Raw genomic sequence first — 14,379 nt, forward strand, 5'->3', positions numbered from 1 at the left:
GCTCCCCAAGATCTCTCCGGCCCAGCGCACGCTTCAGATGTTGATCTTGCTGGCCCTGCGCGGACCGGCAGGAAGTTGAATAAGTCAATCTTGCCGGCCCTGCGCAGAACAGCAAAAATTTCCTGCGGACCGGCGGTTGAAGAACTGTGCTCTAGAAGGTCAGGCGGTCAGAGTCTTCTCCGATAATGCTACATCAGTGGCATATGTCAATTGTCAGGGAGGCACCAAGAGTGCATCTCTGTCTGGACGTCCACTAGGCGGAGCATCATCGCCAGGTTCTGTCAGCAGCGCATGTCAAGGGAGTGGACAGAGTTCAAGCTGACTTCCTCAGCAGACAGACCTTAGACCGGGCGAGGGGATGCTATCGATGCTGTCCACGTTCGACCTTGTGGCAACAGTGAAGAACAAGAAAGCAGACAGGTTCTTTAATCAAAGATTCAAGCACGAAAACAAAGGTCTAGACCAGGGGTGCCCAAAAGGTCGATTGCGATCGACCAGTAGATCGTAAGGGCAACGTGAGTCAATCACGGAACCCATTCCGGGCTCCATGATAGACTCGCGTTGCCTTTGCATTCTCCTTGCTTCCCTGACGTGCAAAAGCCAGGCCTTTGCAGCCACTACACAAGCGTTACCCCTGACGTCAATTCTGATGTTGGAGAGGAAGTTCTGGGCAAGTCAATCTCTGCCTGGCTGGCCCGGAACTTCATCTCCAACATCTGAATTAATGTCTGGAGGAAACGCTTGTGTAATGGCTTCACAGGCCTGGCTTAGAGAGAAATTGTCGTCAACGGTAGCGGTTTCGGGGGGGTGCAGGGAGGAAGGGAGAAAGAAAGACAGTGGTTTGGGGGGGCAGGGAAAGAGAAAGAAAGATGGTGGCTTGGGGGAGGGGCAGAGAGAGAGAAAGAAAGACACAGAGCTTCATGCTTCCTGGAATTTAACAGGCTGCTGTTCCTCCATTGACCAACTAACAGTGCTGCCTTCTCTGGAGAGAAAAAGAAAAGAGGGTGCAGAAAGAAAGAAAGAAGGGGGAAGAGAGAGAGAGAGAGAAAGAAAGAAAGGGGAGGAGCAGGGAGAGAGGAAGAAAAAGTTGGACTCATGGAGGGACAGAGAGATGTTAGTTGGGATGAGGTCTGGAGGAGAGGAAGCATGCAGTAGGAAGAAAAAAAGACTGGATGCATAGTCAGAAGGAAGTGCAATTAGAGACTCATGAAATCACCAGACAATAAAGGTAGGAGAAATGATTTTATTTTCAATATAGTGATCAAAATGTGTCCATTTTGAGAATTTGTATCTTCTGTCTATATTTTGCACTATGTTTTAAGTTTTTTATTCATTTTTCATATAACAACAGTTTTCTGTAAACATCAGCTGGTGTAAACTCAAACTCATGGATGACCCATTTCAGGAGTTTGAGTTCACACCAGCTGATGTTTACAGAGAACTGTCAAGACTCAAGGTGAACAAAGCCATGGGACCGGACAATCTGCACCCAAGAGTGCTTAGAGAGCTATGCGATGTTTTGGCGGAACCGTTAGCCATGCTTTTCAATCTCTCCCTAAGTATGGGGAGGGTCCCCCTGGACTGGAAAACTGCCAATGTTGTTCCTCTGCACAAAAAGGGTTGCAGAGCGGAGGCTGCGAATTACAGACCAGTAAGTCTCACATCAATAGTGTGTAAACTCATGGAAACTCTACTTAAAGGGAAATTAGACACGATATTGGATGAGGGGAATCTGAGGGATCCCTGTCAACATGGATTCACTAGGGGCAGGTCATGCCAGTCCAATCTCATCAGCTTCTTTGATTGGGTGACAGGAAAGCTAGACTCGAGAGAGTCTCTGGACAAAGTATACTTGGATTTCAGTAAAGCTTTTGACAGTGTCCCACACCGTAGACCAGTGATTCCCAACCCTGTCCTGGAGGAACACCAGGCCAATCAGGTTTTCAGGCTAGCCCTAATGAATATGCATGAGAGAGATTTGCATATGATGGAAGTGATAGGCATGCAAATTTGCTTCATGCATATTCATTAGGGCTAGCCTGAAAACCCAATTGGCCTGGTGTTCCTCCAGGACAGGGTTGGGAACCACTGCCGTAGACTATTAAACAAGATGAAATCGATGGGGTTAGGTGAGAAACTAACTGCATGGGTCAACGATTGGCTAAGTGGAAGACTTCAGAGAGTGGTGGTCAATAGCACTCTCTCTGAGACATCGGAGGTGACTAGCGGCGTGCCGCAGGGCTCAGTCCTGGGACCATCCCTTTTTAACATATTCATAAGGGACTTGACCCGAGGGCTTCAGGGAAAAATAGCGCTGTTTGCCGACGACGCCAAACTGTGTAATATAGTAGGTGAAAGCGATCTCACGGATGGTATGGCGCAGGATCTGATCAAGTTGGAAAACTGGTCCTCAACATGGCAGCTGGGCTTCAACGCAAAGAAGTGTAAGACACTAGCTACGACCTCAGAAGAACGGGACTTGGGAGTAATCATCAGTGCAGACATGAAGGCTGCCAAACAGGTAGAGAAGGCCTCATCCAAAGCAAGGCGGATGATGGGATGTATCAATAGAAGCTTCGTCAGCCGTAAACCTGAAGTCATAATGCCACTGTACAGAGCCATGGTGAGAACTCATCTGGAGTACTGTGTGCAATTCTGGAGGCCACATTACCGTAAAGATGTACTTCGAGTTGAGTCAGTCCAGCAAATGGCCACTAGGATGGTCTCCGGACTCAAGGGTCTCTCATACGAGGAAAGACTGGGCAAGTTGCAGCTCTACTCTCTAGAGGAGCGTAGGGAGAGGGGTGACATGATTGAGACATTTAAGTACGTCACGGGTCGTGTCGAGGTGGAAAACGACATATTCTTTCCTAAGGGACCTTCAGTCACAAGGGGGCACCCGCTCAAACTCAGAGGAGGGAGATTTGGTGGTGACACCAGGAAGTATTTCTTTACAGAAAGGGTGGTGGATCACTGGAACAAACTACCAGTGCAGGTGATCAAGGCCACTAGCGTGCTCGACTTTAAGAATAAATGGGACATCCACGTGGGATCTCTACGTGGGTCGAGCAGCACTCTGACTTAATGGGGTGGGACAGTAGAGTGGGCAGATTTGATGGGCTATAGCCCTTTTCTGCCGTCATCTTTCTATGTTTCTATGTTTACAATCTAAATTCATACAAATTCATTAAGTATACACTTGACATTCTTTCATACCTTACTGTAAATATAACATTTCATTATATACTCTTTTACTATAATTTTTAAACAGCAAATAATACTTAATAAGTAATAAGTATGTCAACTATTACTCAATTATAACCCCCTCCCACCCCTTACTTTGGGAAATGCATACAATAAAACAAAATATAATGTTTAATTATTTATATTTTATAATGAATAAAATAAACCCACCCACCACCCCCCTTATCAAATATCTTATTATGGGAAAATTATATCATTCATTGCAAAAGTCTGTTAATGGTCCCCAAATCTTGATAAACAAAGGTAAACTGCTTGAGTTTTCACAATTGCAACATAAATTTGGTTTAAATAAATCGCAATATTTCAGGTGGTTGCAATTGAAGCAGGCCATTCAGGCGGGGTTCCCTGATTGGAAAAATCTTAATAATTATCATAGCCTGGAATTCTTATGTTTTCAGATAGATTCTATGGGTCACCACGCCGCAATGTGGTATAAATTAATATCTGGATTTGTAAATAAAAAAACAAAAACATGGTTTTAGAGACATTTGGAGCAATGAGATTAAGCATCAGATTACTGCATCTCAATGGCCACGACTTTGGTCTTGGAGGTTAAGATGTACAGTCTCAGCATCTATGAGACAAACATGGTTTTTTCTTTTACATAGAGCTTTTTGGACCCCTGCTCGTTTACAAAAACTTGATAGCTCTAAGTCTAATAGAAGCTGGCACTGTCATCTTGAGGCGGGGACATTAGATCATCTTTTATTTTATTGTCCATTCATATTATTAGTTTGGAAATCAATTTGGCCTCAAATAAATAGGATGTTGGAGAATCCGGTAGCCTTGACATATAATACGATTTTATTTGACACAGCAATGAGAGCAAAGAGTCAAATTTCTTCAAATAACAACAAACTTTTATTTATATTAACTGGAGTAGCAGTTCAACAAATAACACACAATTGGAAAAACTATGACAGGTTAAATTATAACTTTTGGTGGAATTCAGTATGCCATATATATAAAATGGAGCAACACAAAAAGGGTATATAAATAAGTTTATATTTTGCACTATGGCCCCCTTTTACTAAACCGCAATAGTGGTTTTTAGCGCAGGGAGCCTATGAGCGTCAGGAGCAGCGCAGGGCATTCAGCGCAGCTCCCTGCACTAAAAACCGCTATTGCAGTTTAGTAAAAAGGGAGGGGGTATATTTGTCTATTTTTGTATAGTTGTTACTGAGGTGACATTGCATATTTTAAAGTCATCTGCCTTGACCTCTTTGAACCCCCCCTCCCCGAATCACTAATAATAAAACCCTAAGCGCACATGCGCACTCCTACCCGCATGATCCCTGCCTCCGTGATCTGTAGCTCCGTGGCCGAGAAATGTTAAAGCGTGCTGTGCGTGCGTGTTCGGCATATGAGTGCGTTCAGAGCGTGCACGCATGACGGTTTGCTACGAGTGCATGCATGGCGGTTTCCTATATCCTGCGGTGGTTACTTTGCACCGGTTTTTCTTTCCACTGTATATAACACAGCGTGATTAAAAAAAAGAAAAAGATAGGTGGGAGAAGGGGCCTGATAAACAGACAGGCAGTGGATAGGGACATTGACAGACAGACAGAAATAGAGACACACACTGAAAGACAAGTAGGTGGGAGTGAAAGACACACACAGAACGACAGGGGGCCAGGGAGAGAGATAGAAAGAAAAAAGCAGACAAGAAGAGAGAGAGAGACAGAAAAAAAGACAGATGGCGGCCAAGGATTCAGACAGCAAAAAAAGACAGACAGACATATAGTGGCCAAGGAGACAGACAGCAAAAAAGACACAGACAGACATACAGCGGCCAAGGAGAGAGAGAGAGACAGAAATCAAGAAAGACAGACAGACAGCGGCCAAGGAGACAGACAGACATACAGTGGCCAAGGAGACAGACAGCAAAAAAAGACAGACAGACAGACATATAGTGGCCAAGGAGAGAGACCAAAATAAAGAAAGACAGACAGACAGCGGCCAAGGAGAGAAAGAGACAGAAAAAAAAGACAGACAGACAGATAACGGCCAAGGAGAGAGACCAAAATAAAGAAAGACAGACACACAGCGGCCAAGGAGAGAAAGAGACAGCAGGAATGAAAGACAGACAGACACATCTATTCTAGCACCCGTTAATGTAACGGGCTTAAATACTAGTATAAATTATAAGTCACATTTTCTCTACATACAGTGTGCTTTGTGTTTTTAAAATTTTATTGTTGGTAGATCATTTTGACTTGGTCATTTTAAAAGTAGCTTGCAAGCCAAAAAAGTGTGGGCACCCCTGGTCTAGACACTCTAGTCCAGCCTTGGTCTCAGGGCATCCTGTTGCATGTCTTTCCTCCCTAGCCCATGATAGGCTGAATCCTTCAGCGGATTGCAACTCATCAGGGAAAAGTCATACTAATGGCTCTAGATTGGCCTTGCAGGCCCTGGTATGCAAATCTGATGCATCTTCGCACAGGCTACGGCCTCAGGTTGCAAATGCATCCAGACATCCTTTCAGAAGGTCCAATGTACATGGAGGATCCAGATCGCTTTGCTCTTATAGCATGGCTCTTGAGCGTGAAGTGCTAGAGCACAAAGGATATTCAGAAGTGGTCATTTCCACCCGTCTTCATCATCTACAGTCTCTGCCTACATTAAAGCATGGAAGACTTTCCATCAGTCCAGGAATAGATGGAGCCGTTTTCAGCTCTGGTTTCTCTGAACAGGCCTGGATAAGGGCCTCACTGTGGCTTCTTTTCAGGTCCAAGTTTCAGGGTTCTCTTGTTTCAGAGCTCGGGACCTCAAACCTGCGCTGGCGTCTCATCCAGACACCCACCAGATTTCTAAAAGGTGCTCTTCGTATCAGACCACCAATCAAACTATTGTTCTCCATATGGACCTTAACGTGGTTCTGTAAGGTCTCATTAAAGCTCTGTTCGAGCCGCTGGAAGAAGTGTCCCTCTTGGACTTGATGCTGAAGGCATTTTTTCTTGTAGGTGTGATCTCTGCAAGACGAATATCGGAGCTTCATCCTCTTTCTTGTAGAGAGCCATTCCTTAAGTTTTCGGAGACTGATGTCTCCCTGTACGCTGTTCCTTCTTTTCTGCCGAAGGTGGTTATGGCGTTTCATGTTAATCAGGAAGTTTGCTTACCTGTATTCCGGTCCTTAGGTTCTAGGAAACAGGACTACATTTTGAAGAAGTTGGACATGAGAAGAGTGCTTCTTATTTGGAAGTCATCAACGAGTTTAGACTTTCTGACCATTTGTTTGTGCTGACTTGTTTGACAAAGCTAGGCGTGCCCTTTTCCCAGGCCACAATTTCTAGATGTATCCGTAAGTCCATTTCATCAGCCTATATTATCTGTGGAAAACAGTCTCCTGTTTCCATCAAGGCACATTCGACAAGGAGTGTAGCTTTGTCATGGGCAGTCTCTCCAGCTGAGATTTTTAGAGTGGTGACTTGGTCCACTCTGCACATATTTGCAGAGTTCTACAGGGTGGATGTTGCAGCACAAATGAACTCTGCCTTTGGTTCCTCCGTGTTACGGGCTGGTGCAGTCAGCCTGCCCTATATTTCTGGGACTGCTTTTGTCCAGAATGATACACCTATTGCACTGGAAAAAGAGATTGTCCTTACCTTGATAATATATTTTCCAGTAGATGGGTGTCACTCTGGACCCCTGCCCTGTCTTTTCTGCGCCTGTCTACTGTCTCTGCTTATTCTTCCCTTTTCTTTTTTGTCCCAACCCCCACCCCATGGTGTGGCATCTCTCTCTCTTTTCTTTCTTCCTTCCTCCCTTCCAATTTGGCAGCTTTCTCCTTTATTCCATTCTCTCCAACTGGATGCCGCTTGTAAACTTCGGGCCGCCAGCAGTGTTAAGAGCTGAACACGCTGCCTCTGGCAGACCCAGAAGTTTTCCCTATGCTTCAACTTACTGTCCCCACAGAGGCAAAACGTTGCAGCAGAGGGAAAGCTTCTGGGGCTGCCAAAGGAAGCGTGATCAGCTCATTAACACTGCCAGGGCTTGAAGCATGCAGGCTGCACCATGGAGAGACTGGACTATGGGCTGGAGCACCCTGATGAGCTGCACCCAGAGTGGACCGCCCCCTCTTGGTACTCCACTATAGTAGTAGCAGTAGTGCACCTGCAGTCATGTGAGGTCCAAAAAATATTGGGGGATGCTCGAGCACCCACAGAGCTTGTGCTTATGAACACACACATGCATTTTGGAAAGCTCAGCCTTGTAAATGGTATGCAGATTTTGGGCTCCTGTCAGATGACATCACCTCACTTGAGGACTTGTAGCCTGCTTTTATTGGAGTATACCTGTTAACGTGTAAACATCCTTTTCTTTCTATCAGAAATGGCGGTTCATTTACTAAGCTACTTTTGATAAGAGGGCTGCATGACAATAGCCTAAAAGACAAATGGGAGCTTAATTTAACTCTGATTATAGGTTTTTATAGAATCCAGATATAAAAGCCAGCATTTCAGTCTTTTTTTGAAAGAATTTTGGAATTAGATTTGTAACTTCAAAATATTTTCAATTGACGGTTTACCTAGAACCAAGTGCTTCACATCTGATTCTTTGTTCTTCTCTATATGTATACTTTTGTATAAAAAGAGGTGTGTTAGCTTTAAAGAAACTTTTCTTCTTTTCTTTTAGGGCATGGCTGATAATGATATTGAATCTGGAGACCTGATGGAATGTTTAATCCAGAATAAACATCAAAAGGAAATGAATGAAAAGTGTATAATTGGGGTTACTCACTTTCAGCTGGTAAGCAGCACCTGTTTTATAAAATTATACATTCATGCCAGCTTAGTTATGATGACGATTAAGTTCTATTTATGCAGGCTGCACTACAGTGTCTCAGCATGGAGTTGTTATCTGTTGGGCTGGAGTAGGTTTTAACAGAGATTTCGGCAGTTGGAACCCAAGCACAGTACCGAGTAGAGTTTGGGATTCTTGCCCAGAAATAGCTAAGAAGAAAAAAATTTAAATTGAATCAGGTTGGGCAGACTGGATGGACCATTCGGGTCTTTATCTGCCGTCATCTACTATGTTACTATGTAATGCGTTGGCACACCTAAATGTTCCTTCTCAGCTCCCCTCTCATTACTATTTGATCTTTAGCCTCAGCCGCCATGGAGAACAATCTTCAAAGGCCTGCACCAAGACCTTTCCTCTGGAGAGTCCCTTGCTGATGTAAATTCCAGTTTTGCAAGCTAGAAGTTACTTCAGTGAGGGACTTGGCAGAGGGAACACTTTCGTGATTAAAGATTGTTCTTCATGGCGGTTGAAGCTAAAGGTAAAATAGGCGTGGGCCGAGATGGTAGTTGAGGAGGAATATTTAGATGCTGACTTGCATAGAGGGGCTGCTGGCCTTGTAGGGAAGGATTCTGCTGCTTGGGGTGGGGGGCTGCTGGACTTGCAGGAGGAGGGGGATTCAGCTGCTTGAGGGGGGCTGCTGGACTCACAGGGGGATTCTGCTGCTATGGACTGGTCTGGACTGAGTGGAAGGGAGATGGGTGCTGGTGCTGGTGCTGGACCGGTCATGGGGGCTGAATAGAAGGCAGATGAGGGCTAGAATTGGACCTGGTCTAAGGGCTAAGTGGAAGGCAGATGGGGGCTGGAGTTGGACCTTGACTAGGGGCTGAGTGGAAGGCAGATGGGGGCTGGAGTTGGACCTGGACTAGGGGCTGAGCAGAAGACAGATGGGAGCTGAGTGGAAGGCAGGTGGTGGCTGGAGCTGGACCTGGTCTGGGGGGCTGAGTGGAAGGGAGATGGGGCTGGAGCTAGAAGGAATGGAAAAAGGTGCTGGACCCATGTGGGTGGGTCTGAGGCTGGAAGGGTCAGAGGGAATGGACCTGCTGGGTGCCAGACCCATATTGGAGGAGAGCTGGAGGGAAGGGAAGAGAGGTGCTAGACCCTTGTTGTGGGGGGGAGGGGGGGTGACTGGGGCTGAAGAAAAATGAGAGAGATGTTGGACCTGCAGGGAGGAGGAGAGAGAAGGGAAGGGAAAGAGATGTTGGACCAAGGGGATGAAGGAAGTGAAAAACTGAACACAGCAAAGGGAGTGAGGAAAGAGAACAAAAGACATATTAAGGGAGTAAGAGAGGAGAGAAGCTGGACACAGGGAGGTATATGAAAAAAGGGGAGTTAAGAAAAGACAGAAATCAACTGAAACCAGAACCTGAGATCAACATGATTTGAAGAATAAAATGACCAGACAACAAAAGGTAGACAAACTTTATTTCTTATTTTATGATTAGAATATATTAGATTTAAAATGTGTATCCTGCCAGAGCTGGTATTAGATATAGCTGATGATCACAAAGCCCACTAACAGGCTGTGCCTTCTTCAGCTTCCAGGGGGCAGTTACCCTAATTGCAGTACCCTAACATTATTCCTGCCATGTGTGACTGTGGTATTCTGTGGTATTTTCTATTTTGCATTCTGTAGTAATTTGGCTTATTCAGTTTTCTTGATAGTGGAGAGGATATTTGTGAGAGGGAGGGGAGGCAGGGGTTTTGTTGATCCTTGTTCTGTATTATATGTGATTTATAAAATGACAATTGTACAGAATATACTTTTTATACTTTAAGTTCAAATATATTTTATTGAGCTCAGCAAAATGAATGAAACAGGTATGAACACACATGACAGTGAGAACAAGCTCAAGTTATATTCCATAAACCTCCCCCCCAAACCCCAACTCCCCCGCCCCAACCCATCCTACCCCAGGTCCTCCTTGCAATAAGAGGCAGGTACACATAAAAGGAGTACAACAATATAAAAGTTAAGTAAGCTGCTGCAAGCCACTGAAGTCATAGTAGTCCAGAAGGGCTCCCAGGTGCACTGAAAAGAGCGGCCAGGGAGCAAGGAGAAGTCCAGCACATCCCAACGCTCCCACATCAGTAGAGTAATCATCCGGTACCTCCACAGATAGTAGTCGGGCGCCTCCCCATCATGCCATTTAAGTAAAATACATTTCAAAGCAATAAGAACTGTCCATTTGAGGAAAGCAGCAACTCCTCATTTACGGGGGGAATAATGGGGGACAGTTCCAAACAAGACCAGGGGAGAATGCGTGACAGTAATATTCCAAATACGCTCCACAAAAAGAAAGATGGCATCCCAAAAGGATTGGATGTTTGGGCAGGTCTAGAACATATGTCCCAAACCCATCTCAGGGGCCTGACATCGGAGACAGGCTGCTGACATACGAAACCCAGCGAGATAAGCCCGCTTAGGAGAAAAATACAAGCGAAGGGTCAGCTTATAATGTTCCCAGAAAGTAGTATATTTATCACGTTTCAAGTTTATTAAAAATCTTTTTAAACCGCTTAATCGGTATTCTAAGTGATGTACAGTCTAAAATTATTTAAATACATGTTAAAATAAGGGATGCTAGGTAAAAACCAAGCGTCATAATGCAGACAACCTGCAAACAGCTTGTAAAATCACATCACAGACAGATCTACAATGAGGTCACGAACCCAAGCCTCCTGTAACCTAGAATGGTCAAACAAGGGGGACTCATCTTTTAAGTGATGATGATGGAATTTAAGAGGGACAGGAAGTTGAGAACCAATAGTAAAGGCCGTAGATAACAGCTCCTGGCAAGAAGCCGTTAAGGAACTCAAACGTAAAGAATGGAGGTAATGTTGAATTTGTAGGTATGCAAAATAATCAGTAGGCGGGAGATCAAATTCCTTCCGCAACTGAGGGAAGGACCTAATTTTCCCATCATTGTCCACCAGTTGAAAAACATAATGAATGCCACGTGCTTCCCATCTTACAAAACTAGGTCCATCCACCCCGGGGAGGAAAGTGCTATTAAAGTGGATAAACAGGAAAGGAATTGTAGTAGCAGTAACAGAATTAAATTTGCAGACCCAGTGCCAAACCTTCCTCAAGGGACGATGCAGCACCCTATGAGAAAGAGGCTCCGGTGAGGTAGGGGGGATAGAATGAAGGTATGTACTAAAATGAGCAGTCTGAAAACAAGAAAGTTCTAGAGAGGTATTAGTGAAGGCAGAAGTACCCCGAAAAAGATCATTTATATGATACATGCCACAACCTACAGTTAAATAACAAAGATTTAACAAACCCATACCACCCTTGTACCACGGAGCCGCTGACAACTTATAAGGCGTTCGAGGCCACTTGCCACCCCAGAGAAACCGATGAACCAAGCGTTCTAGGCGGCGCTCATCCCAAGAAGTCAAATAAAGGAGAAGAACCTGAAAAACATAAGCATGTTACATAAATACACTCAACCCAGAAGTGAAAAGGGAAAGCCTCTCCAAAGCTGTAGTTTATTTTGAAGGGTCTGAAACAACGGTTCCACGTTCAAATGATACAGACGAGATAGGTCAAGCGGAATGAACCCAGCGCAAGGGAAATGCACCCTTCCAGGCAGTGCACAATTCAAAAGAGGAAGGTAAGGCGACCGACTTATCCAAATTAAGATAGAGACCAGAATAAAAGCCGAACTCAGAGATAAGGTCCAACGCCGTCAGTAAAGAAGCTTCGGGCCTAGTAAGAATCAAAAACATATCATCTGCAAAGGCCAAAATCTTCAACTCAACCCCAGTAACACTAAGGCCCTGCACCTCACCAAACCCTCGAAGAGTACAAAGCAAAGATTCCAAAGAAAGGAGGAAAAGTAAGGGGAAGAGGGGGCATCCCTGCCGAGAACCCCGTAGAATAGGAAAGGAATCCGTAAGCGTTCCATTAACCAACAGAGGCCCTCGGATTAGAGTACAGAGAATGTATAGCATTGAGATAAAAGCCACCCAAACCAACGTGTTCAAGGGTACGAAACAGAAAGGACCAATGGACGCTATCAAAGGCCTTAGAGGTGTCCAAACAAACAAAGCCGGAATACGATATTGACAATGGGCTAATGCAAAGAGGACCTTACGAACATTGCAGACTGATTGGCGGCCATGGACGAACCTTACCTGGTCTTCCTGGATGACCCCAGGAAGATGCGGAGCTAGACAATCGGCCAGCATTCGAGAGAGGAGCTTAAGATCTACATTAATCAGAGAGATAGGCCGATAAGAGCCAGGAGCATCAGCCTCCTTGCCAGGTTTCAGCAATAATGTAATAAGTGCCTCATTTGCATAGCGGGGAAAGGAGCCCCGAGTAATAGCTGTGTTGAAGTACTCCAGTAAAGTACCACATATTTGGGAGGAGAGAATACAATAAAAATCTCCAGAAAATCCATCAGGACCCGGGGCCTTACCAGAACGAAGAGCTTTAATAGCCGATTCTAATTCTACCGCCCTAAAGGGACTATTAAGAGAAGACACGACGTCCTCCGGGAGATGAAGGAGTCCATATGACTGGAGATAGTCCTTCATCAAGTCCGGGGAAGCATCATCAGGGGCTGCGTACAGTTGTTGAATAAAATCAAATAAAACCGCAGAAACATCCGGCGTACAGGTCACCCTGCCCCCACCCGAGATCTGAAGAGCCAAGATCAGGTTTCTTCGGGTCTTAACTTTCACCAAGCACGCCATAAGGTGTCCTGGTTTGTTGCCAAACTGGTGGAAGCGATGTTTATGATAGAAACATAGAAACATAGAAATAGACGGCAGATAAGGGCCCACGGCCCATCTAGTCTGCCCACCTTAATGTCCCTCCCCTACCTTTGCCCTGTGAATAGATCCCATGTGCCGATCCCATTTGGCCTTAAAATCAGGCACGCTGCTGGCCTCAATCACCTGTAGTGGAAGACTATTCCAACGATCAACCACTCTTTCAGTGTTTAAGCCACCCATTTTTGGGAGCGAGAATGGAGAAGTGAATTAAGAGCCTCTTGGGTAGACAGATAATGTTCCCGGGCCTCCCTCGAAGGAGTCGAGTGAAAGGATCGCTTGGCTGCACGGAGGGCCCGCTCCAAGGTAATAATTCCTCTATGAATACGCTTATTGCGAGCACTTAAAAAAGAAATAATGTGGCCCCGAATCACCGTCTTGGCAGCTTCCCAAAACAAAACCGAATCATTGGCATGAACAGCATTATTGGTATAATAGCCATCCTATTGGTCCTGCAAGAAAGTTTGAAATTCCTTATCCTGGGCAAGATAGAATGGAAAGCGCCAAGAAGGAGATAGGCAATGTCCAGAGTAATGTCAACCCATTTTGGGGTGTGGTCTGAAATATTCAATGGGGCAATTGCCACCGATACAACAGAAGGAAACAATGTCGAAGACATGAAAATATGATCTATCCGAGACCAGGTATTGTGAACCCGGGAAAGTTGTGTATAGTCTCAATCCTTGGGATGAAGAAGATGCCAGGGGTCGACTACAGAAAGAGTATCACAAAAATCAGAAAGGAGACGACCCCTGGCCCCCAAGGAAGCCGAAGAGGTACCCAAAACCAAATTAAAATCTCCCAGAAGAATAAGCGGATCTCCTGAGTAACGAGAGCAAAGACAGGTCAGCTTCTGCAGAAAAGAAGATTCCGATGAGTTGGGACCATAAACAGTTATCGTTGATCACCCAGCATCAGACGCAAAAGCAGGTATCTACCATCAAGTGCCTTTCCAAGACCTGGACTCTAAGCGACGAAGATTTACGAACTAGCACAGCAATACCACCATGGCGACCCAGGGAGGAGGCAAAGTAAACCTCCCCCCACCCAAGAGCGACCTAACTTGAGATGTTCCGCGTCCGTTAAACAGGTCTCTTGTAAACAGGCAATGTCCGAACGATAGCGCTGCAATGCTGCTAAAATTTTTGACCGCTTGACCGGAGAAGTAATGCCCCCAATGTTCCAAGAAGTAATTTTAAAAGGGGTACTCAAGTCAGAAAATCAGAAGACAAAAGAACGGAAAAGAGAGACAATAGAGCTACCCCAGGAGCCCAGCCACCAGTGTTCCCGCTAAGCTGCGCTGGCCTGCGCTCGCGCACAAAATATTACATCGCAGCGCACAAGTTTCTCTTCACAGCGCACACACGCGTCGCAAAGGTAAGGGGAGGTAAGGTAAGGGGACGCATTGGGGGGATTGCACTTCCCCACAATTGCCATGCTTCGGTTCCTCTTCTTCCTTCCTTCCTCCCCCCCCCGCGGGACCCTGCGGCACCATCAACTCTTACTCCCTCTAATGTCGGCCCTGCAGCT

At 45.4% G+C, this 14,379-nt stretch overlaps 1 protein-coding gene across 1 annotated transcript in view; it reads left to right on the top strand.

The window, feature by feature from the left end:
• GLG1 (golgi glycoprotein 1) overlaps positions 1–14,379 on the top strand; it is a 403,904-nt gene that overhangs the window by 235,642 nt on the left and 153,883 nt on the right. Inside the window, exon 15 of the mRNA XM_033941148.1 lies at positions 7,900–8,013. Coding sequence (XP_033797039.1) covers positions 7,900–8,013 — 114 coding nt within the window. The remainder of the gene's footprint in view (positions 1–7,899; positions 8,014–14,379) is intronic.

Source organism: Geotrypetes seraphini, chromosome 4, assembly GCF_902459505.1.
Source record: "Geotrypetes seraphini chromosome 4, aGeoSer1.1, whole genome shotgun sequence".
Lineage (NCBI taxonomy): Eukaryota > Metazoa > Chordata > Amphibia > Gymnophiona > Dermophiidae > Geotrypetes > Geotrypetes seraphini.